Raw genomic sequence first — 26,111 nt, forward strand, 5'->3', positions numbered from 1 at the left:
CATCTGTCACTTGGCAAACACAGTCCCCGATAAGCAGCTGACATTTACAGAGCAGCCTCATGAAGACTGAGTTGAATGTATAGTTAGAACAGTCAGCGCATCTTTAAGTCAGCCATCTTGTCACTTCAGATCAATTCAGCCATCGACATCTCTGTCATTAGAATTGTTTATTGATTTAAGCCAATGCTGAACAAAAATGCAGCTATAAATAAAGTGTCACAAACAATTTAAACTATAGCTTCTCTTTGAGACAAATGAGAAGAGATGCTAATCTGCATTAGCAAAGAAAGATTTCCAGATTTGGAAGAAGAACTGCTATCAGGGCATCAGAGGTGTTGCTAATAAGGAAACAAACTCAGCAGGGAAGCCTTATAGGGAGGAAGTACATCTACTAAAATAAAGTAGCATGAAAAATGAATAATATCCTTTGAAACAGGGCTTAGATCCAAAGTACTAATAATAAGTAAATCTCTGAAGTACAGTACACTTATTGGTGGTGCAACTGTAAAAGCTAGAGGAGGAACTGCAGGACTACTCCATGTTAGTGATTGTGATGCACCAGGTTATGTGTTTACTCTGCTGCTCCGGTTCAAAGAGACCTGTTTGATAGATCTGTAGCACACTCCATTGTGCTTGTTTCAGCCTGTGTCTCTCCCTGCCTCAGACACATTATTTAAGGTCACCACAGAGACTCCCTCCATTACCCATGATTGGGCTCATGTGATCGAGCTTTAAAGTTGGGAATATCACACACACACATTCTGCTAAGGGGGGAAAATAGAACAGAGATCATGTCCACCTGGCTTTAAAGCTATACAGTCACACCAACTTTACCAAGCACAAGCTTCAAACTCCCTGGTCACTCCCTGGTCACTGCGCGCACTAATGATGACCCCACCCACCCAGGTCTCGTCTATAGTGAGCAGACAGAGGGGGGTTTTAGCTCAAACTGCTGCAATCTGCAGAAAGCACTGTGCTGGACACACTCTGGCAGCCAGTTGCAGCCTTATATCCTGCACTCAGCTCTTTCCCTTTGTCACGGTGGATTGTGGATGAGCTCTCTGCTGGGGTGTGGGTCTGTGAGCAAGGGTGGGGTCTGGAGCCGGGGGTGTAAACAGGTTGTGTGTGTGCCTGTCTGCGTGCTAGCAATGCTGACACACATACGCACACCAGCCCCAGTTGCTTTCTTTTAGCCTTAAACACCACTGTACAGCATCTGGACAGTAGTGTTGTGTGTCTAACCCTTTGGGAAGTAAAATGTAAATCCACCTAAACTCAAGTTTTTCCAATTTAAAAAGGAGATTCTGTGTCTTTTAAAGAGTAGATTATCCATCCATCTACCGTCAACCGCTTATCCTGCGTACAGGGTCGCGGGGAGAGTAGATTGTAGTTTATAATTTTTTTGCTCAAATGTTTTGTAGAGTCATGCTTTAGAGGCTGCCAACAAAACAATATTGGATCAAACAATGAGACAATTACATAAAGAAAATGTCACATATGAATTAAAATCTCAATGAAGAGCAAATGGTAAATATAAGATTGAAGTCTACAAAAAATGTACATACAGCTATAAAAAATGTCACCTTATGTGGAAGGATAACGTTAATGGATATAATGACAGAGACTTAAAAGTCTGCACTTATGTGATGTTTCAACCAAATTTAATTAATAATTTACAAGAACAGAACCAGCAAATAGTTTCAACAATTGTGTTTCATGAGTGTTTGAAGCACTAACTGGCTGTATGTAGAAGAGAGCGGTTGTTACATACTTAATTAAACATGTAAGCCGTATGACAGTACAGGCAAGTCAACAATGTTCTTCAAATAAAAATCACAAAACTTCAGTTAACATTATGTAATTGAACACATTTGAAATATGTTATTCAACCTTAATCTGATCAGGGTTGTTCCTCTAAGAGCAATCCCCCCTTTTTAGGAATTCCCTGGTCACAGTTCACACACATGTAAACCGCACGTAACAACCATAATTTGATTTGTTAGAGCAGCATTGCTAGAGCATTTGGGGGTTAAGGGTCTTGCTCAAGAGCCACTCATCAGAGACAAGGTCTCATTTTATTTGCGTGTTAGCAAGCTTAAGCAATACTATCATAAATCTAACTTATATGGCTTGATCCTTGAATAATTATTTTCATCCAAACCAAATTCAGTGTGTGCGAGTCCAAACACTTACTGACCCATTACTTTGACTAATGGTGTTCTCTTTGAGGTACAAGGTCCTCTTTCAAACCAATGAAACTTTCCCTCAGCTCAGTTCAAACGTCCATCACTGAAATAAGTCTGTTGAGTCAGGTTCTTAGTGCAATACATTTTATTTGAGCAGTGACAAATTTGCTCAAATATGTTGATCGCGCAAATCAATAGCATCCATTGCAGCTGAAAAGATCCTACCCTCTGAGAGAGCTTAACACATTCACAGCAAAAATGCAACAAAAAACTGGAACTACACTAACAACACATCAGAGCCTTTTCATTACCACTAACTGCTTATAATGAGCAGCATGCTACTTTCCAAACTGCTCAGCCCTCCCTACGAGACCTGTCATCCCATAAAGCCCGTACCACTAACACTTTGTTGATTCAGCTACACCCATACTCACAAATACACACCCTGTAGAGAGACAGATGCAGTGCAGACAGAGAACACAAAGAGACAAAAATAATACGGTGTTTGGGTGCCTTTAGCCTACTTGGTGCCTGTCTACAGGCCACCAACATGAGTGAGTTCCTCCCTAGAGTCTGGATCTTTTTTAACTGCAATAACCATCAAATCACTGCTCACAATACTGTACCATGCAACAGAGAGAAAAACACAGGTGATAGGAATTGCTTATCCTGGTCTTGAGGTTCTCTTGCATGAGGATCTTCTGGGGCTTTATGAATAACCCAAATCTTGATGTCACACACTGACCAGGTGCCGCATAGTGTCTCAGGAATAATTTAGAGAAACAGCAGTTCTCAGAGATAAAATACTGAAGTGGATGGAGGAAAACCTGGAAGAAAAAGAAAGCAAGATTGTGTTGTAGGTTTTTGATTTCTAAAAGCAACATTTGACATAATAAGAAGTAATAATGTAAAAGTAAAATGTAATCCTGCAGTCTGATGAATGGATGTATCAGGCTACTGTGCATTTGTATAAACTACAAGGGACAATTAGGATACTGTTTTTAATTACATCGATGAGGTGAATCCAAGGAGAAGATTAGCATCCTATATTTCAGAATCAGAATCAGCTTTATTTGCCAGGTATGTGTAGCCTACACATACAAGGAATTTGACTCTGGATTGTACATTGCTCATCATGTGCATACTTATACAATAATGAAATCAGACACAGGGTACAGCATAGAGAACACATATATAACACACTATAAACAAAAACAATATAGACAGACAAACAATATATTTATTCCCCTTTTATAAATGCTCACCAGTTACAAAGAGCCAGATAATTTGAAGCTTTGAGATGCTCACATGGCCTGTAACCCCATGTAGCATGAAGGTGGTGCATTCAATGTAAGTTATAGGCGTATATATGTAGACTTTACTCATGAAATGCTGACTGCAAGGCTGCATATCATTTCTTGAAACACGATTTCAGAATGGTATGAGAGCGCGGAGGCGTTCCGTTTTAGCACCAGGGACAGCACCAGGTCGTCTTCTCTCGGCGTTGTGCGTTTATTGTTGAGAAAACCGAAAATGTGCACAGTGCTTCCCATGTGACTCTGAAGGGTCAGCACCCACCCCGCACCCACACACACCCACCCAGCACCACCACCCCCACGCACACCCCTAACTAACATCACCGCGTCCACTTTTTCTTTCTTCTCCCTGTTGAACGGGAGTACAGGGAGCGGGTGTGAGTGAGGTACGGACGGCCGCGGGGGGAAGAAGCTGCTGCGGATATCCGTCTCATACCTACCTGAAAACGGGCTCTTCTCGTCGCCTATTTTTTCCCCTTCCTCCCTGCTGACCGTTTTGCGTGAAAGATAGATTAAAAAAACCCAACAAAAACAAGGCTGGTTTGGGTTTCGTAACGCGCTGCACTGGTAGCAGCGCGGAGGAAAATATATTTTTTCCGAGGATGCGGATTTAACGGAAAGACATGATCTGTCTCACCTGGGATTTTTAACCGTTAAAATTCGAATTAGCTTAGTCGCGCGCCTCCGTAGCAAAGGAAGATATCGTTCATGTCTGGTGAAATATCGCACATACTGATGCGGTAGTAATAATATCGACAGACACTGTAACAGAAGACAGAATAAAGGGGTAAGAGTGATTTATTTTTTGTCTTTCTATCCTTCACCGCCAGCAGGCAACCCCACTAATAACAAAGCTAACGTTAATGAGAGAGGGGTGTCTGATATTCAGGTGACTGCTGTTAGCTCGCCACTGCTAGTAGCTGTCCAAGCAAATAGATAACGTTATAGTATCGCATCTAATACCATTTTCTGAAACTCTTAAAGAGCTGCTGGTTAAAATAAACCGATGTTTCATTCTGCTGCCTGGCTGAGAAGTGTATCGTACTGCAACGCCTGATGTTAGTTATTGGGAACCATATCTGTGTCTCTTCTTGCCTTTGTTTGAATCGATGTCAAACGCAGCCACATTTTATCTGCGTGTTCTGTAACGTTATACAGCCAGCCTGTGGATCCTTGATTCAAACATCTGCTATTGTTAAACCAACCGAGCCTTGTTGCCTGCCTGCTAGCCAGGTTAAGATTGGTGTTAAACCAAGATGTGGTGTGTATATAAATGTGTGTGTGCTGCCATGGCTTGTAAAGCTGCAGCTTTTTCTTTCGACATTGTGGGCTGTGTGGTTATGTTATGATAGGACTGAGATTACTGCGTGCCTGGCCTGCACTGTGAGTCATAGCAGGGGATGGATCAGGTAAAAGTGTGTTAAAAGCTGAGCGTAACCATCAAAATATCATTGAAAACAAAGGCCAGAAGAGAACAAGTTGTTTTGAAAAGTGTACGTTTGATACATGCCCATCGAGCATTTTATGGCAATAGCTCTAATTTTGATGAGAGCTGACATTTGCCGGCTACCACGTGTAGAAGAACCATTTTTCATGGCCCAGACATCAGCACATTAAAAAAGTCATCATGACATAAAAGAAAAGACATGAATGTGGATAATAATGAAAGGAACTTTAATTATCATTCTTGATGAGCCATTTGATATTTTTTGTATACATGATTGAGAGTACTTATTGATGATGGAGCGTTCTATTATAGGATGGTTCAAATAAATTTATTGGAAAAATCAGAGAAAGGGGGCTAAAAGGAAGACACACTAAAGGACAAAACTGTACAGTAGTCAAGGAGTCAATGGATAGTGGGAAGCCCCTCTTACGTGCAAAGGGCTGGCCAACTGGTATCAGTGAAAAACATCTACATCGATGGCATTTAACTGCTGTTCTTGGCTAGAACACGTTACAGCTGGTCAGTGAATGATTAGGTGTTTTTCAAGGACACTTTGGTAAGAGCAATGGCTGTTTTGTGTAAACCAAACCTATGGCCTCTCCATTACAGGATGGACATTACTATCCTGTCAGTGGCTCTCAATCCTACACACCTCAGGTTTTCAGCCCACTTATATTCAGTGATTGATTTACACATTGATTGTAAGCTGAACGCAATAAATTGCAGCCAAAGGGTGGGCTAGAAAGCCAGGGGTTCATTCTGTTAGGTTTTTAAACCCCCCAGGAAATTGGTTTATATAGAAAACTAGATTTGACAAAATTATATCATTTCTAAATATAGGTACATGTCTAATAGACAGATATAGCAGACAACTGCATAAGCAATAGCATAAATTACTTGATTATTTTTAGCAATTACAATTATTTCACGGTTACCAAATGTTTATCACTTTCCTTTTATTTGTATACATTCATCATTCGTTCTGTTTAACTATTTCCCACTTGGATCCTTTGAATTCCCTATCTAATGTTTGCCTGATAGATCTATTTCATTTATTTCATTGATATTTATTATGGAGATATGCAGATACAATGTCAAAACTGTGATCTAAAACAACATATCGCTTTTGATTTAGTGATATTCTGTAGCTCAAATGTTGTCTTTTTCTGATATTAAGGGCTGTATTACAGCTAAAGATTTCCATAATTTCCATAAATGGATATTACTACCAATACTATGCTTCTACCTTCTTGGTCATCATATCCACATTGCAAATTTTATTCTTCACTTACTTAGACTTACATGTAGTTTGGACTGAATCTTCTAAATAAAATAACCAATAGTTATACCCAAAACATTGTTACAGCATTAATATGGAGTTACTAAGTCAAAAGTGTTCAAAATAGCTTTTGATGAATTTTTCAATATCACCCAGTGATACTGTTTGTCATGTTCATTGTAAAGTAAATGGCAGATTACATTTTTCAATAATTCATAGATTGGTTATTCATAGATGTGTAAAGCATGTATGTAAACTTTAACTTCCAGTAGATGTAAAGTAATACAAAGATAATCTATCTTGTTACTTTAAAGACAACCAAAATACATAATTCTTTTACTAAATACATTTGTGAAATTTACACTGAATTCCCCTCGAAGAAGTCAAGCCTTGTTTCGGTAAGCATGGAATGCTACCACCAGAGGGCGACATAATGAATTTCCTCTTCCTTTTCACCTTGTTGAAGTGATGCTCATGGAGCATTGTCTGCAGGCAGCATGAGGTGTAAGGTTGAAGCAGGCCTACAGTATGGTCAATAATTAATAATGTCCCTTTGGAACTGTGGCTGAAATCTAGCCGCAGAGGTTTGCTGCGATGTGACTAAACATACAAAACAATTGCGAGAAAAATAACACTCTGTAATTATGCATCAAAACACAAAGTGCACTTGGAATATTTTTATTGGCCGTATTGCAGATCTTGTGTTTCTTTGTCTGCTTTGTGGCTTACACAGGCTTCCTCTGCAAACATCAGCCATGTGTTGCCTTCCTTCTGCCACACACCAGTGAAACTGAATCTGCCTGTGAGGACTAACACAAGTGCATTGAGGGTCTGTATGAGATAAACTTGCAGAGAATATCTGCAGACATATCAAATATATCCATATTAGCAGCTCATGACGCCATAAAGGAACTAATCCTTGTTCGTGATGTTAATTCTATATGCTTGGCAATTAGAATACTGATATTACATAAAACAATTTTTTGTACGAGGTTAAAAAAAGACATCTATTGATAAATTCATTGTAGCTTTCCGAAATGAGCACTTATTTGCATGGATGGGCGTTGTGTGTTGCTCTGATGAAGTTCTCTCTGTTATTGTATACAAGTATAAAATGCTTAGTGGTCCACTTAGCACTGCATAGTGTTCACAGGAGGAACATTACAAAAACAAACCAGATAAAATACACCAACGTCTTTTTATTGGACTGTAGTGTTTGTGGATAACTCTTGGCTCTAAAAATCCTAGTGAGATAATACCTTGTTGTATTCATGACCACAGGATGAAATAACTGTAGAGGCTTTTTGATGAAGAGGCAGACGGGTTGTGATGATAGATGGATGAGATATGGCTCTTTGCGGGCTTGATGGCTGGCTAGATGAACAGCATTCAACAATGGACTGGGGCTGTGAACGAGGGCCCCCCATAGTGCTGATTCTCAAAATCCCTCTCAAACAAGCTTTTTTTCAGTTACTGCCATTCACAATTTCATTGTGCTGCAGGGAACCATATCACTAACCCAAGCTTTGGGAAAAATAAACTGCTTCTAATAAATATTTATTTATTTATTATTATTTATTTTATATTTATTTTTTACAATATTTAGTATTCTCTAAAAGATGCTTATCTATGGGACCAGAAAATCCTATAACCCCCTTTTTTTTTGACAAGTTTGATCTTTTCAGGTAGGTTTGTCAAGACTGCAGTAATTCTGTTTTAAATATCTGTTTCTGAAGAGTTATCATTCTGGCGATAGCCTACATTTGAGGTTTTCACTTAAAACATACCAGTTTCAGGATTTTACAAAGTAGGCCATCAGCATCAGTATTACATCATCTTAAAACGAGCTGATGCAGTATGGAGATAATCAAAATTAGCTATATAAAAATGTAACTTATTTTGAGTAACATACAATTTATTTTATCTTAAAACCAACTGAGGCCAAATACACTGAAAAACTGCCCTGAACAACTGTCAAGTGATAAGCATTTAGTTTTTAGGAGAGCTGTGTCATTAATATAAATGCCAAATTATCATTGTAATTATCGTACTGTTTTATCGTAATTAAACAGTAGCCAATAAGTGAAGTTGATCAAACGGTGTTTTAGTGCATACATTCCAGAAACAAATATAGTTGTCATGTGGGTTTCTGCCCATACTACAGGCTTTAATGAATAATCACTTGTGTCCAGCTTTCCATGATAATTATTTGCCAAACCTGTGTATAGCATATTATAACATACTTTATAGCATGACTGTTGAAATGGTCTGTATTAATCTCCGATTGCATTCCTCTTTTCTCTATACTAACTGAAACAAATGATACTGTTAAAATTGGTTTGCTAATGTTATTTTGGAAATATTGTAGGCTACATAACCATTAAAGAGAACTGTATGACAACTGTAGTGCACTGCATAACACACCTAATTGCTCAGTGGGTAAGGGAGAAGGCAGTCTCCTTGATTTATAATATTAATGTCGAGAGGGAGAAAGAATTAGGTCGTTACAGGGGGCACACATGACAGCAGCCAGAAGCTGGACATACCATCAGGCACACACCCCCCCCGGGAAAACACGCAGTTTTTCAAATGTTACGTATTTATGGAAGTGTTGCACACCCACTCAGGAATGTGAAAGTGCAATATCTCAATGCCAATTCAATATAGATCTGTGCTAAAAACATTTATGATACTGATCCAGGCAGTATTTGACTATTTGGATACTCCAAAAGGAATTATTTGCAATAAACTACTTCTAGACACAATAAATGTCATCCATTCTTTGTGTTCAGTTTGCCAACCAAAGCCTTTTTGGGATAGATTACTTTGAAATTACAGTTAAAGACTACACTGCTTTAGTGCTGCGAGGTGTCCTTTTTCACTAGTGAACATGTTTTTACTAACAGTTGCAGTTTACTAAATGAAGACTCACAAGTAATAAGTCATTACCACTTCAAGCACCAGCTGTTTTACACCACCACTACAGAGAACATCAGGCTGGTGATTTTAATGTGGGTGTAGACCTTTTAATATATATATATATATATATATATATATATATATATATATATATATATATATATATATATATAAAGTGTAGGAAAAGACAAGGAAAGCAAAACCCAAAATGAGTCTGATACAAAGGTTATAATAGGCTTTGTTCCTGAGAACATCAGCATCACCATGCAGAGAAACACACACACACGCACACTCAGTGGGTTTAAGGCACTAGCCAGGTCTTGTGGTGCCAGTGAGTGGGTAGGTGAGAGGTCAGGGGACAGTTTAAAATTTGTTGTTGCTACTGTGATTTCCAGCCAAATGCACTTCAAAGCAGAGGCTAAGCTCAGGATGCATTCAGCAACAGAAGCAGCAGCCACTATAACATGTGCCTTGCTTTGTCCATGCTGTGGCAGTTCTGAATCTGAAAGTGATAAAAGTAACCCTGTTGTAAATAGGCTAATGCTTTGGATGGGTCGAACTTGTTATTGCCACCGATTGTGTGACTGTCGCACTATTTAAGAGGGCATAAGGATGCCTGGTTTACTTCCCAAATTTCATTCATATAATAACATGGAGTAGTTAAAGGATATAACAGTACCTCCACTATGATGTGAAGTTTAGTCCAGCTTTTCTCATTTCTTGACTGAGGAGAATGTTGTAAATGTTAACAGATTTTTTTTTTAATTGTCCAAGATTATAGGGATATATATAAATTCTTGAAGTTGATGGAGCAGCCTTTGTGGTAAGAGTAAATTTGCCCCAAGGGTTGCATTCTGTTGATTGCATTTTAATATTGTGCAATTTCGCATATGATTTCTTGACAGGTGAAAAACAATTCTATATATTTCCTATTAATAAAATGACATAATGCATTTAGATAAACTTATACATACTTGAAATCAGTAAAAAAGCAAAAATAACACAGTCAATTAAGAAATCATCCCTAATTAAATAAAACATTCATTATTTTCCATTGTGCTGTACACAGAGCTGGTGCCCAAATCCTAAGTGAATTGTCTATGTTCATGTGTGGAGGGCATGCTGGCCGCTTGAGTGTTTGATGAATGTGATGCTACAGGTCAACAAAGGACCTCTGCTGTCCTATTCAACAGGGCATTCAGGACAGGATCAGCAGCCCGTGGAGGGGCCTCTGATGCATATGTGCTTCTGGCTGCCTCATCTCTGCAAACAGGAAAGGCTCGAACGGCTGGCCTCAACTCTCTGCTGACTCCTCCATTGTATGGGCCCAGTTTAGCGGGGCAGGCTTTGTGCTCTGCATTTTGGGATCTGCCTCCCCACCCACCAGGCTCATCTGAGTATCACAGCAGGCTGATTTGGGGCAAAACAGCAGTGCCATCTCAGCTTGAACTCATCAAAATGTGTTTATGTGAATCTCTTGGATGCTTTACTGTCCTAATGATGTTTCCGTAAAATCTTTAAAACCTGATAACTGTGTATATTGAATACCAGTATCATATTTTGTTTTTGGAGTTGTATGGCAAGGCTCCTTTTGTTTGGCATGACAGGGAGTGGTTGTGTGTGTGTGTGTGTGTGTGTATCTACCCTATTCCCCTGATGCACGGTGGCATTGTGGCTGGTTAATGTGCACAAGCCTAATTCCCTGCGGGTGACTGATGTGGGCTCTATTTCTCTTTTCCTCTCTCCCTGATTAACGTGTGCTGTGGCAAACCGACCAGCTGGGCGACGGAAAGCAGCTCTGGGAGGATAGGAGGGAGAGTGAGACAGAAAGAGGTGGTGGCGCTGCCTATCATGCCGCTGGCTCTGCCCTGCTTTCTTAGCCGGTGTCAGTCTGCTGCGAGCGGTAGCCTGATGTGTGTCTGCCAGGTCAAAAGCTGGGGTTTAGCCTTAAAGCATTCCTCAGTGCCCCACTTTGCCTCTGCCCCATTTCAGACGCACTATTCTTCCGAACAGTCGCACTCATGCTGTATATGGCCCGCTTTTCTGTTTTGACTTTAGAGAAGACATAGTGCTGTCATGGTTTGAAAAGGTTGGTCTCCATGTACATTTTACCCAGCTTGAGCATATTACATAACAATACTGAAGACTCTACTTTAGTTTCATTGTGTGCAGGAAGCCCTGCTATGTTGCAATAATAGGCTGATTATAACAGGAGCACTCATTTCTTTGTTTTTTTTATTGTCATGATTCCACTAGTAACTGTTCAGAGAATTTTTAAAGAATATCAACATAAGAAGGATACGTGACAGTTTCTAAATCTTTCATTGCATTAATGTGTGTCTTTTGTTATGTTTTTGTGGATCGGGCCTTGAGGGGATTTTCTTTCGTAGAGCCTCTTTTATGCCCCCCTTTTGTGCCACATCTGTCTGACTGCATGTCTGTCTGTCTCTCTGTCACAACTTGCACTGCAGTAGCTTTGGGGCTAACATGCGATTCCTCCAGATGGTTTGTTTGGAAAACATTGGACTCAAAAGGCTCTTTTTACGCCTTTTAATTTGTAGAGTAAGGTCACAGTTTAGGAGTTCTTTTCTGCATCTGATTTGGTTTCTCTCTGGACTAGGGGGAGGGAATTGTACGTCACACAGAGTAGCATGATTATAGGTGTTGAACTGACCCACTTTGTGTGCTGAATGCTGATACACTGTACAGTTACATGCTGAGTGGGTGGATCTTTATGTGTGGCTTTTAGAAGCTGTGTGTGTGTGTGTGTGAGTGAGAGAGCTGGTGGTGATGGTGGAGGAGTAATAGGTCAGCTCAGCTTGCATGTGTGGTTTCGTGCTACACTGTGGAGTGTGTGTGTGTGTGTGAGAGAGAGAGCTGGTGGTGATGGTGGAGGAGTAATAGGTTAGCCCAGCTTGCATGTGTGGTTTCGTGCTATACTGTGGAGTGTGTGTGTGTGTGTGTGAGAGAGCTGGTGGTGATGGTGGAGGAGTAATAGGTTAGCCCAGCTTGCATGTGTGGTTTCGTGCTACACTGTGGAGTGTGTGTGTGAAGATGAATACAGTAGGTTGTATCATAGTAGGTCAGGGGATTGTTTGTCTGATCCATTTGAGGAGCGATTAGTGCGGACACTGAGCCGAGCCTCTTCCTACCCATAACAACGGGAGGATTGCCCTCCATTTGCCACTGTCAGACTCTTGTGACCTTAATGGTCCCCCTGCCCTCCTGGTCCACTCCCAAAGACAGATTGTTATGGACTTCTTTGTCGCTCTTGCTTCCATGCTGTGACATTTTGGGTATTTATTGGTACACTAGCCAAGTTGTGGGGTGCTAGTGAATGGGGAGGTGACAGGTCGAGGGGCAGTTTAGAGGTGTTGTTCTGCCTTCTTCTCTAATCCCTGCATTTAGCTTCTATTCCCAGCCACTTCTTAATCTGCCACTAATAGGATTTGCCAAGCGTTTAATTTTTTTATAGCTAGAATGTGTGTGACTTGTTTAACTTGGCTTAACGTAGTAAGTTATACGGTTGCTATGCTGGACAATGGCATGGTCTGTTTTTTAATAAGTGAAACCATCAATGCAAGTAAATATGATGTCAAAGTCTATAGATGTAAAATGATAGTACAAGTTAAAAGTATTTATTATTTATTCATTTCTATGTGAAACCATTTTAATCTATATTTTACATAGCATATTAAGTAGCCATGCATGACTTCAACAAAATCTCAGCATCTGGTTGATAAAATCATTTTTAAAAACAAAAGAATTGTCTTTAAAAGAAACAATACAATAAAGGATAATAATGTGGCTCAGTGACAGGACCCCTGTGCCATACAGCTGCAGATAATTACTGTGACTGAACTCTCTTCTTGCAGTGTTAAGACAGAATGATCATGTTATATTTTTTAAATCTGAACCACCTCATTCCCTTTCTTTGACTCTATGCTGAATGTCTATTATGTGGTTTTTGCACTTGATGATGGCGTGAATATGGACCAAACCGGGTGGTAAACTGGCAGTGTAGAACAGTGTATGATAAGGTATCTGCTCTGGCAGCTGACAATTTTCAGGTTTTATTTAGAGGATGCATTGACTTAGCATGACATGACTGGTAACAGGAGAAAAGAACAGATGATAAATACATAGCCTCCTTAATGGGTGATATGCTGCTTAGCTGGCCTACTTAATCAGGAGTACCACCTCATTTGTTCCCTGGAATCTCTTCCTTACAACTTCTCGCTGTAGTACAACATAATTGAACACCAAATACCTCCTCCAACACCCCAGAATTTTTCCTCCACTGTCCTGTCTCTATCATCTCCATTCAAGCCACCCACAGCCGCCAGACACAACAAAAGATAAACTAACATGTATTAGCAAGCTGACTACTCAACGTTGTCTATTAATCTGTTCAATGCTCTTAAACTAATGGCCCCTGTTAGTTAATGGGTCTCTCTGGAGGGGGGTTTAATCTTAATGTAGATCCCCCATTTGGGTGCATAATGCCAAGGACAGGATATGTCTAGTCATATGGAGTTAGATGGAATGAAAATGTTAACAAAGGAAATACTATTATGACAAACACACTATTATAACATGTTTAGTATAATTTTATCTGAATGTATGTAAAAGTATCTGTTTTTCTTCTTGCTGCTGTCAGATATCTGTTGGGTTAACATCCCTTTTAGGCATGTACACACATTAACATATTGCACATTTCTTGTGCAGTCATACAAGAATTTTGTATCCATTTAATTGGAATAATTGTCACACACACACACTCAATTAACATGAATAAAGAGGAGGAGATGCATTTGCTTCTGGTGAAGGCTAAATCTGTCTGTAAAATACAGAGAAAGGGGGTGGGGTTGACCTTGTTTATGAAGTATTGATTGTTGCCATATGAGGGTACTCTTGTAATTCTAACTGGATGCTGAGTTAATACAAACAGCAGGATCGGAGGGATGTTACATAGCTAGCAGTAAGTGCATGTTGGATGGGCACTGAGGATATAAACAAAGTGTTTTATTCCTTAGGTTTTTGACCACTAGTCGGGCTGTAGAGCTGTGTTTTGATGTCCCTCTACTATTTGTATTCTACTCATGTTTTGAGAAAAGTGTATGTGCACAAAGCAGAGCTGGATGATTCATTGACATATTTAGATTTTGGTTATTGTAATGTTGTGGAATAGTTAACATTTGTCTTGTCGTGTTACTCATACCAGTTATCAGACAGACATTTCCAAACTTATTTGACTGTTCAAGCTGAGTGCAATAACCAGTAAATGTCACTTCCTGTTATATTGTCAAATCCACATTAGATGGTGACCCTGGGAGTGGATTTTCACTTCTGTTCCATCCCACTCCCACAAAAATACTCCTGTCCCGTCCCAGTCCCAGTAGGATGACTCCTGTCCCATCTTGTTCTTGATTTAAAAAAAAAAATCTTTGGGAAAATAGTTTATTCATATTAGATCTTCATATATATATATAAACTTAGCTAGTATTTCCACCCTCCCATTGACTTTTTTTGTCCAGTCCCAGTCCCGTGAAATTGAAATTGACTCCAATCCTGTGTGAATCCTGAAAAATTGTCAGCCTCTAATTCACATTACTAATGATTTTTGTTTTACACTTTGTTTAGTGGAAATATCTTTTGAAAGCATCAACAGGGATCCTTTAAATATTGCTGCATTAATTCAACACATATCAATATTCAGACACTTTGAGTCTTTCACCAACATCAAAGGCCTAATCCAGTATTATCTGCGCTTGTGTTTGTATTGCTGTATGTGTGCAGTGGTTTTGCTTGCTAGGTTTCCTATATTGTCATTTTGTGTGGGTGTAGCTTTTATAGGTTTACACATGTGCAAGTCAAGATCTTCTCAGTGTAGATTGAGGTTGTTTCTGCCATTGGCACTCAGTCTAAAATGAGATTACTGGAGTTGCCCTGGCTTACAGGAGTAGTTATATTTAGTTATTGGTTGGCTAACTTAACAGTTTCATGAGAGTTGCTTAACTTATCTCAAAGTTAGACTCTGGCAGTTAGATTGTCTAAGCTGCTATTTGCATGTGCCTGTCATTTGAGTATATAAAACTAGAGTGCAGCTGTGAGGAGAGTGTGGGTGATGATGTTACAGTGTGGCATCTGGCCCCTGATGAGATAGAAATAGATGCTCAGTTTCTAAACTGAATCTTCTAAACATTAGCTCGCAACGCTCAGTCTTCTGTTATCAGACATTGTCGTCTCTGTTCTCTGCATGCACTGACTTTGGATGCTTTTGTGTCTCTGTGTCTGAATTTTAGGTTGAATGTGTTTTTCTCCAGCCTGGACACCATGAGCACCATCTCGCCAACAGACTTTGACAGTTTGGAGATCCAGCAGCAGTATAATGACATCAACAACCGCTGGGACCTGGCAGCAGAGACTGACTGGGATAATGAGAACAGTTCAGCACGACTCTTCGAGCGCTCACGCATCAAGGCTCTCGCAGGTATGCTTCACTTCAGGCACCACCAATGTAAATGCTTATATGGTGTCAACATGCACCTATGTGTACTGAAAGTGTGTGATGATGACAAATATTTGGTTCTGTTTAAAACATTTTTCTTTTGTCCCAGTTTGAAACATTGTACAACAATTTCCAATTTAATATTACATTTAGCTGACGCTTTTATCCAAAGTGACTTACAATTGCTATACATGTCAAATACCTCTGGAGCAACTAGGGATTAAGTGTCTTACTCAGGGACACAATGGTAGATGGGTCACAGTGGGAATTGAACCCAGGTCTCCCACACCAAAGGCAAGCATCTTATCTATGACCCACCACCACAGCCCAGGCTGGTCTCCCTGTCGTTTTTTGTAATATGATGTCACATGAAAACAATGAATTGCCAAAAAGCTACCTTTGTGAATATTATAATATTATAGTGTTGTTGAGTTGGATTATCTTAAAGGTTTTTCTAATATTGCAGCTTTGCTTCCCTTGATGTTCAAAAGGAAGGCCAGTTTGTTGGGGACACCACTTGTTACGCTGTGTTCACATACAACGCAAATTTAATTCTCACAGCGCTTTCCTCGTGCAGGTTTTATCGCTGGACAACTGCTGAGTGTTCACACACAACACATAACGCCAATAAACACAACCTGCGAATACTACAGCTGTATGAGCCCAAACTAAACATTTTGTTGTGATTTAATTTCAATAAACGGATCACACTGATGCTGAAATAACTACAATATGATGCAGATTTGTTAAACATATAAATTCATGTTTTGTCAGGTTTGTCAGCAACTCAGCAGGACAACAACTTTTTGTGGAGTTCGGATCGATCAGGGCTATGCTAACTTGTTCACAGTAAAGTACAACGATAGCTGGAATAAATTTACAGACACATATTTTCTGAGCTCACCAGGTAGTTCAACTTCCTCGCTTTCCTTTCTACAAGCAATGTCCAGTTTTGTCCTTTTTTTCTATAAATATGAAGTAGTAGAAGTAGAAGCTAGCTGATGAGAAGCTCGAGTGAAGATAAATCAACGTTGTAATCCCAAAAACTAAAGTAAAAAGCTAATAAAATAGTTAACTCTGAGCTCCTAAAATCTAATCTAAACTCTTATTGCGATTTTTCTGACAGATATTGAGATTACGATTCAATTTATGTTTTTTATTTTTTAAGTTTTTGACAGAACCCACATCAAGCAGCACAGAGCAGATGAACTGTGCAAAAAGTTAGACACAGAATGGAGAACAGAGAATCTGGTCGATTTTCAAAATGAAACACCCTCCCAAACGTAGATCAACAATAAACACAGTTGAAACAGACAAAAAAAAAGAAACAGTTTAATGTAGCCTACTTTAGTATAGTAGAAGCACAGAAAGCAAGGGCAACTGAACAAATTAACAAAACCTGAACAAGTCTGCAATATCAGGCAGGCAAAATGCTCTTATCCTGAAATGCTCCATGTGGATGTAGCCATGCAGAGAGCGAAGTGAAACGGGCTCACAGAAAGCTGTTATCGGTAGTTGAAGCACACAGAATGACAAATTAACAGCACGTCAACAACAAAAGGCAGGCTAAACGCTTCACTGCTAAAACACTTCAGTGTGAGTTGCACTGGGCAAATCGCGTCTGTTCACCTGACGCCATCATCCCACACGTTGTCCTCTAGTTTTGTTTGTTGTTGTAAAATGTACACACCCTGTGCCCACTCTGATTGGTGAGTAGGGCCGTAACAGGAGGCTTATGGCACTTGTGATTGGTTACAAAGTCTGTCACACAAGGATGACAACGGAATGAATTTGTAGCTGCATGACTGTTTAAAACGGGTCAGATGCGCTGTATAATTAACCTAAATTTTAATCGCTATCATCACGATTAGCTAACCGCTTTCTTTCAAATTGCAATTTAGATTTGAAAATGGGTAATCGTTCAGCCCTAATTAAAGTTATATAATAGTTTTGCTAATAAATGTAATTGTATGTGTAGCAGAGTCTATGTCAAAGTTACAGTGAGCAAAATGAAAGGAGCAAAAGAAGCTTCTTATCAAAACAATTAGTTATAATTGATGGGCAAATTGCACTGCTGGGTCCTTTAAATCCTGCTGAGCTGAACAGTATGATGTGAATGATGTTATCATAATGCTAATAACAGTCAAAAGTAAACTATACAAATGCAAGACAAAACATTCAACAAAATTCTGTAATCATTTCTGTTAGAGCATACTAATTAAAATGCTACATTATAAAATCGACATAGTCTTGAAGATTGTGGCATTACGTTGTTTTTATAGGGCCTGATTAGAAATGTCTTTTGATTTAATTTTTGTAGATCGGACCAAACAATTAGCAGGCCTACCTGTCTATGGTGATCTGCGTGCACTCTGCTGTGCACCCACTGCGCATGAATGTGTTTTGGTGGAATGGCTTTAGAGAGAGGCCTGAATGCAGAAGGTGGAATATTTTTGGTTGGATACTTTCAAAATCCAGCTGGTTTCTCAGAGTTTTCCTACTGCAACTTTAAGTCAATCAGCAATTGTAAGTCTGTCTTTATGGTCTCACCATGTTCTAACATCACAGTCTTTGACAACACATTTCTTAGAGGCTTGACATATTACTCTTTTCAGTCGATTTAATTTGTGAAGTAGTCAGGAGATGCTGTCCACTATGACAAGAAATCACATATCATGAGCAGAAATTCTTAGGGCTGACTAACTAGCAGGTGCTCTATAAATGAACAGGTAAAAACTTGCTAGCCAAGCAGCCTCAAGGCAAGAAAAGAACAAGGCACAACACTTGTAAAATAACATTCTCACTTTGTACTTCAATATATGGTGTTCACTCCACTCAAACAGAACATCTGTGGTTGTGAACTCTCTAGTTCTTGAGTATAATACAACACACTATTTTTCCCAAATGTAATCATTAGTCCTATATTTGGGACAATATGGTCTCTTTAAAATACAACTCTTTAAAATAACATTTTTAAATATGCAACAGTTTGAGAAACAGATGACAATTGGAGACAAAATCACAAACTGACAGTAATTTGCAAAAATCTAATTAGGCTTTGTAGACTGAGGAACAAACTTTATTCTTTTCTGTCCCAAAAGGCACAGTTCTCTCTTTATAGGGCAAGACAGAAATACTTCCAAAATGAGGACAAAGCCAGGCAGCTGTACAGTCAATTCACCAAAGAGCAATAAGCAATGATGGAATGAGGTGGTGAGGTGAGACTAGACTAGGGCTAAGTGTGGTGAAAATCCTCCATCAATATGGCAGCCCAAGATAAGTCAACCCTCTAAAATGTTTGTAAAGTCCATTCATGTAATGATTCAAAAACAACCATACAAAGTGTATCCAGGTTTAACTTTTTTCTGGGTGACCGAGTGTTTTCTGTGCTGGAGCTCTCTGCATCAAAACCAAAACCCATGCTGTGCCCAAGTAGTGGTCTCACTCAAATGAATAAGGAGGTTACACTTTATTCCCTACTTTACTGGCCAACCCTTGACATTCCTGACATCCTTCCAACATGTGTGAGTGCATGTCTGTCAGGTCAGCCTATCCTGTTGGAGGCTCCAATTAAGGTGACCCAGGTGAAAATCCTGATGGCCCTATTACTTGTTTAAGTACATCCTCTGTGTGTGTGTGTGCACGCGCGTGTGTTTATTTATCTAACCTGTACCTTCTTAGTTTCACAGTCTGTAGATACAATGTCACTCGTTATTAGTCAAAACAAGTTGCAGTATCATGGAGAAACCAGCAGAGGGGAGCAACAGGCAGGCAGCATAAAGACAGACACACACACACACACACACACACACACATATGCACGCACGCACACACAGAAAAATACACACAAGCAGCAGAACCGACATGCTCTGATCTTTGAGTACCGCTGTAGTCAAAGTATTTCTGGAAGATAAACCTAATTTCACTTACAAATACAGCTAGACTCATTTCCTCATGGCGACAGAAACACTCTTTGTGTGTTGCCTGTAATCTGGTTGTATACGCATTGTACTGTATTTAAAGATATTCTGTATCTTGCTGTCATATAATTATGGTGGTGTGAGTGTGTGTGCTTGTGCACTCTCATGTTAATAACTGTGATACCATCTCTGTTTGACAAGTGTGGGCTTGATGTGCACATTCTTTGACATGCTATAGCAGCTATTTCCCCCTAGGCTCAGCTCCTGCCCACCTTTTACAACTTAACCCCAAATGTCAAGACCTTCTTCATCCTGTAACCTGCTACTTACTTACGCATCTGCAATTTTCTCTGCTTTTGTCTCTGTAATTTCATCACCTCATTTCCTGGTTCACACCTCTTACAACCTTCCGGTCTGTTGGAATAATGTTACTCCAGGTGTGACACCAGTGGCTGCCACTTACTGTTTCACAGTAGAGATCCTTCCCCTTGTTAAGATCATTGTATTTTGCATAATTAACCACTTATCTAACTCTCCTATACTTTGTGGGTAGCAAGGCAAGCTGTACAAACGTGCCTTTTGTTTTAAGCAAAACCCTGCTTCACTCTCAAAGTGTTACATGTATTTACTTGTGGAAGCTTCCACAGTGGGATTGGAAAGAGCAACTCTGTTATTCTTCACAACATACTCACGCCATTATCATAGCTATGACAAATCATTTAAATCTGGAAACCACCAATTCATGTACGCAGACCATGCTTGTATATTTCATGAGTATATATAATTAACCAACAAACAATAGAAATGCATGCAATAATATTTAAATATCATATCAATTCACTCTCACTTTTGACCACAGATACAGATACTGGAACTAAGACTTGAGTTATTGCAGGACTCATGAGAAATCAACCCCATTTGCTCCAAGTGGATTCCCCTTCAGATCAAATATTTTCTACCTGCATTTGGAGTATGGTCCAGCCTTCCGCCCTCCCCCTGGATCCTTAGAAGTGGTTGTGCTGTTGGATGGATAAAATATACATGCTCAGCAATAGATTTTGCATTTCTTCCTCTGGCATTGCTTAACCCCCCAGTAGCTTCTATATTTTCCTCTTTCTCATTTTTCTATCTTCATTCAACACATCAGAGTTTTCTCTCTGTTAGTTTTTATATTTCACAAGACTCAGAACGTAGCTGTTAATCCTATCTAGTATGTTTATTTATTAGCATATCCAAATGATTGTTGGGTTGCATAGGGAGGAAACTGCCTTAACATAATATGTTAAGACACATATGCCAGACACACAAGCCTGCCATCAAGTCTGCCTCTCATGTTAATTGGGATTGCGATGTTTGATATATACCCAGTGGGATCTCAAATGGCCATTACTGTGGTTTACCAGTTCTCCGCTCTTCCTTTCTCACTGCATGTGACCGTAGCATAGCCTCTGTTCCTCAGAAGGAACTGTGTTCTCTTTGGATCTCATTAGTTCAGTCCCCCTCCATAAACACCCAGTCACAGAATGCCCGGGGCATTTGGTCCACTAATGAGACCCATCCAGATGCTCCCTGCTCATCAGGATCAAAAAACAACCAGGCCTTTTTAACACTGCCCCCTGACCAGACCAAAACGCCATCCACTCGTAAGAAGGCTGTGACCTTACTCCTCACTGTGTTGTTTACAGTCTTGTGTAATTTTTGCACACACAGGCATTTAGTACATGTGTAACTTTGCCTTGGTGTTGCATTTTCTTATGGCATTAATTAGCAGCTAAAAAAGACAAATTCCTTTCTTGCAGCTGCCTATTGAATGAACATCCATTCAACAAGATATTCAACTTTGAAAATATATTCAAATTTTTCTGCATAGTTGACAGTGATCTTAGTGCATATTACACATATTTAAAGAAAGTACTGCTTTATTATTGGTGTTGCATTATGGAGCACAGCCATGAAAGTTATGTGGACCTAAACTTACTTGAAGGATGCGCTAAAAGGCTGTAATTACTGTCTCTATGATATGATGTTCCTTTGTTTAGTGATGGAGGAAAATAATTATTTTGTAACTTTCAAATCCCAGAATAATTTAAAATACATTTCCATTTTCCTCCAGTGTTTGTAAACAATTACTTAATTTGACAATGGGCACCTCTTTTTAAGGAAATTATGTTTCTTACTGACTATTTAAATGTTTAATTTGGTAGATTTTTTTCCAGACACATTTCTATATTTGTCCCTCATGTAGTAAGTAATCAAATGTGTACACAGCACAGTTCTGTAATTGTTAAAAAGAGGTAATGACTCACTTACACACCCACACCCACCCCTGCCTAACCATCTGCCTGACAAACAGACACAAGTTCACAATTTCAAATCTTGTTCAGGCAGGAAAGAGCTTGTTGTGCTGCTGAGACTGACTCAACAACTTCCTTCCTGCCTTAACGCCTTACTATAAGACAGACCCCGTGAACAGAAAAAGGGAGATCAAGTCTTGTTTTGAGAGTGATAGAAATAAGATTGTACCACACAGCGAATCTGATGGGGACTTTCACGATATACCTTCTCGGCAGGCCACACCACAGTGTTCCCTGGAATTAAGGTGGAGTTAAATAATCTGTCTCAAGCTACACTGAGAAAAGAACTCTAATGGTTTAGTCCTCCTCTATACCTCCTCCCTCCCCACACCCCTCCACAATGTTCTTCCTTTGTGCTCCTCCCTCAAACACACCTTATGCAAATGACACAATTTTCAGAGGCACAGCAGGCTTTGTTTACACAGCTATCCGACCGTGGCTGGTTAGCCTGCTCTGCTGTGCTCTGCGTGTTCAGAGTTTGGAGGGAAGGAGTAGCCAGTGTTCCTTTTGCTCAAACCACGAGGGAGTGCAACCAAGTTTTTACTTTGCTCAAAGGCCACAAGTGTGGTGAAGTTCTTTGCAGGAGGAGGTGAAACTAGAGAACATTTTGATTATTTGAAAAAATCCTCCACCCATGCTTTCATTTCTGCGTGTCATTGGACAAGGTGGAACATACGGTAGATGAAGAACGCGCGGTAACATTTTCAAACTTGTGTTGCTTCTTACTGAGGTGAATCTAGAAGAGAAGGATAAACCAAGGCATTTTGGATGTATAAAACTTTTCCCTCTAAAGGATTTGATACATTTTTAGTGGGAAGGCTTGCCTGTGCTGTGCTATGCAGGAGAACTCCCATTCACTTTGAGAGGAATATTTAGAGATCCAGCAAAAAGGCCATGGAGTGGGAACACAGGGGCAGAGAGCCCTGTTTGTCCCCAGCAGCATTTGTTAATCAGGTGCAATACTCTAACATCCTGGAGGGAAGGTTTAAACAGCTGCAAGGTAAGAGTCATACTGACCTGTCCAAATCCCATTTACTTTAGTAATTTCTCATATAAGTTTATCAAGTGGTTTGTTGAGGTTAACTAAGCCAATAAACAGCATTTGAATATACAGCTGCCCTATTAACGTCACAGGTTAGAGTCTAAGGTTCTTTTATGTGTGGATTATAGAAGCAGTTAGTAATGTTATTGAGAAGACTGTCCTAGAGTGAGAGGGGGTTACCCATTAACACAGATTATGTTGTTTGTTGAAACAGGAAATATTAAGTAGACTTGGACTACTTGGCTAGAGCTCTAGTGGTAATCCTACAGCAGGTTCTTTTGGGTTGTAAATCAGTCTCCAAATAGCTCACATGACACATGTGATCACCTGTGATGCTGAAGAGACTCCCCTCTCAATTCTGTATTATTTCAGAGCTTAATGTGAAGCAAATCAAATAGAGCCATAGTAGACACACAGTAGGCTTCAGCTCAGCTCTAATGCAGGGCGGCAGTCTGGCACCTGATCACTGGGCCACCTGTCCTTTCTTATCTTATTACAATGCACGACTCTGTCTCTGGCTAAAGCCTGTGAGGTCCGCAAGGTCCTGCAAACAGAAATCACAGAGATTTGACATAGAGCCATTTGTTGTGACATAGGACTATGTGATAACTAAAGTGCAAACCCTCCAAAATGTAAATGATTAATTTTAAGGGAATCCTATAACTTACTTAAAGTCTGTAAATGTTTGTGTTAAATGGCAGTAAAATTGTTTTCAAAACATCCTCTCCTTTGTTGTATGACATGTACTTTTTTTACCGTGTGAAGGTTTTTTTGTTTGACCGCAATGTGTACCCATTAGAATTCTTGTATTACCATGTGGTGTGTTCCTGTGAGCTTTAGACCCCTTAGTCACAGGCCACGAGATAAAATATTTGCCGTAGCTGAGTGTGTATGTGCTGTAGTGTGTGACTGACATGCCAGTTTCAGTAGTGTGCATGAAGATTACATTGTTTTGCTAGCTTCCGGCCCCTCCCTGGTTGCTATCTGGAATAAAGAGTCTTAGAGTTTACTTTTTACTACACTTATTCTCTGTGAATGTCTTGACATTCTTGCAGTAGACTAACAATGTTTCAAATCCCACACTAAGCAATATTTACAGTTTCACTGAGGAAGAGATTGGTCTGCTGAAAGTACGTGTATGTGCTGTGCGTTACGGCTGAATAAGAAAATGTCTCCACCTCTACACTGACAGCACCAAAACTCTTGATTGGAGATAAGACCCGCTGAAGAGAAAGTATATTTCACTTCAAAGAGTATGTAACATTTACATTATCAGATTTAACCATGCTGCCTCACACACAGAGAATCTGAAGGGTACATACCGTCTTTTTGAACTTTTCAGGCTTGAACTCACTGAGTAATTTGGGTGTCGTAGATCAGTCACCAAATTTGCGCTGACAGGATTAATTCACACTTCCCTACAATAAGAAGATTGTGAAATGAGGTGAATGCAGACCGGAACTCTATTTATGAATATACGAAAAGGGGAATTAACATAACAAACACTTGTATGTGTGATACATATGCTTTACTCCTGTTGTTTTTTGGTCATCTCATGCATGGATATGTTCTGGATAGAGTTTACTGTAAATATACTCACACGCACATACTCAGACCCACAAACACAATTTTGGCAACACCCACTTGTATTTCCAGTTTGACTACCCTTGAGGCTCATTCCTTGTGTCACTACCTCCCTCTCTGTGTTAAACCTTGATGTCTGCTAGAATGTAGATGTGCACATAGAATAGTTTGATGTCATTATGACACCACATACCAAAATTGTTTTGTATGCATACAAAACATACCTTGTGTTTGCATACAACATGCAGTTTGGTCAAGGTCAGTGGTTCCTAACTTTTCATTTTGGAATAAAATGTGACCTCAGCCATACAATTGGTTTCCATGTGATATTAACATCTTAACAATGTAACTTTTGGAGAAGTATTTGGAAAGAAACAAACCCATTTTAGTCTCACGAAAGCAACATGAGAGCACTGAACACATCTTCCAATATCTGACTGAGTGGCATCAAATGATGAAATGGTATCAAACCAGTAGAGAATACATTTCATTAAGTAAATAAGTAAGGCCAGGGGAGACGGGTTTAATGAACACCGGGCCACATGGTTGAATTGAAGTGAAAGGAAAAAACCTTTATCTTTGTGCCATGGAACAGTCTTTATTGACAGATGGACAGGTACCTTTTTTTAATAGCTGTTTTTGGGCCCACACTTACAATATACTTAACCCATTATGAGTTTTTTTATGGGTTAAATACAATAAACTGCTTATCTCAAACCCCAACATTTTATTGTAACCCAATCCATACTACTGTATGCACATTGTCTTAGGCAATCGTATTGTGTTAATAATGTGATAGAGAAATGTTTATTTTGGAGACAAGAAAAATCCGTTGTGAGTTTGGTTTTATGCCTCAGTTCATAGATAAATACTGTGTGTAAGGTGAGGCCCGTGTCCACCAAAGCGTTTTTTTCTGACGCCAGCGTCTTTTTTCAATTCATTGTAATTGGAGCGCCGCGTTTTTACTAGCTGGTAAAAACGCCAGGAGCGTGACGAGGCGCTGAGCGTCTTTTCGGCGCTGGGCGCTGAGCGTTTTTTTCCGGTCGCCGAAAGTTGAAAAATGTTCAACTTTGGGAAAAACGCTGCGCTCGTCACTGTCACTCAATCACAGTGCAGGAGGGGCGGGACAAACACCGCACCAAGCACATCCGATCGTGAACGAAGCGATGTGCCTACTCGCCGAGGTGTTTCCTCGCCCGCAAAATCTCATGAACCCACATACGGACAGTCTGTGCTCTCATGTTTCAGGCTTCTCTTCATGCAGAGCAAAGGTAAAATTATCAGTAAAATTAAGTAGGCTACCCTACTTGCAACTCCCGCTCCACGGAAATTATGTATCATAGCAACCACAATGTCTCGAAAAAGAACATTGCGCCTCCAAAACGCACCCTAGCGCTCCCAACTTGGCGTTTTCAGAACAGCAGGTGGCGTTTTCAGCTGGCAAAAAACGCTTTGGTGGACAGGGGCCCTAAAGAGTCCTGGTTCAAAGGGTCACTGTCATACCTACCTGCACTCTCTGAGTCATCTGCTGTGGACTTTAGTTTGGACTGTCA

At 39.8% G+C, this 26,111-nt stretch overlaps 1 protein-coding gene and 1 long non-coding RNA gene across 6 annotated transcripts in view; one reads left to right on the forward strand and one right to left on the reverse strand.

The window, feature by feature from the left end:
• Positions 1-1,644: 1,644 nt before the first annotated feature.
• On the reverse strand, positions 1,645-24,636 carry LOC123962758. Its single transcript, XR_006823054.1, has 4 exons — positions 24,575-24,636; positions 24,297-24,392; positions 20,538-20,597; positions 1,645-3,013 (listed from the first exon to the last, which is right to left on the reverse strand). It is a non-coding gene; the product is annotated as an uncharacterized LOC123962758 (long non-coding RNA).
• LOC123962757 (spectrin beta chain, non-erythrocytic 1) overlaps positions 3,841-26,111 on the forward strand; it is a 53,513-nt gene continuing 31,242 nt past the window's right edge. The window contains exons 1-3 of one of the 5 annotated variants that reach the window (XM_046039056.1): positions 3,842-4,289; positions 6,962-7,057; positions 15,453-15,640. In XM_046039056.1, coding sequence (XP_045895012.1) covers positions 15,484-15,640 — 157 coding nt within the window. In that variant the 5' untranslated portion in view covers positions 3,842-4,289; positions 6,962-7,057; positions 15,453-15,483. Of the gene's footprint in view, positions 4,290-6,961; positions 7,058-15,452; positions 15,641-22,387; positions 22,933-26,111 lie in introns of those variants that run through there. The other 4 variants (XM_046039059.1, XM_046039057.1, XM_046039055.1 and 1 more) reach the window with 4 other exon arrangements.

The sequence above is a fragment of the Micropterus dolomieu genome, linkage group LG23 (genome assembly GCF_021292245.1).
Source record: "Micropterus dolomieu isolate WLL.071019.BEF.003 ecotype Adirondacks linkage group LG23, ASM2129224v1, whole genome shotgun sequence".
NCBI classification, from domain to species: domain Eukaryota; kingdom Metazoa; phylum Chordata; class Actinopteri; order Centrarchiformes; family Centrarchidae; genus Micropterus; species Micropterus dolomieu.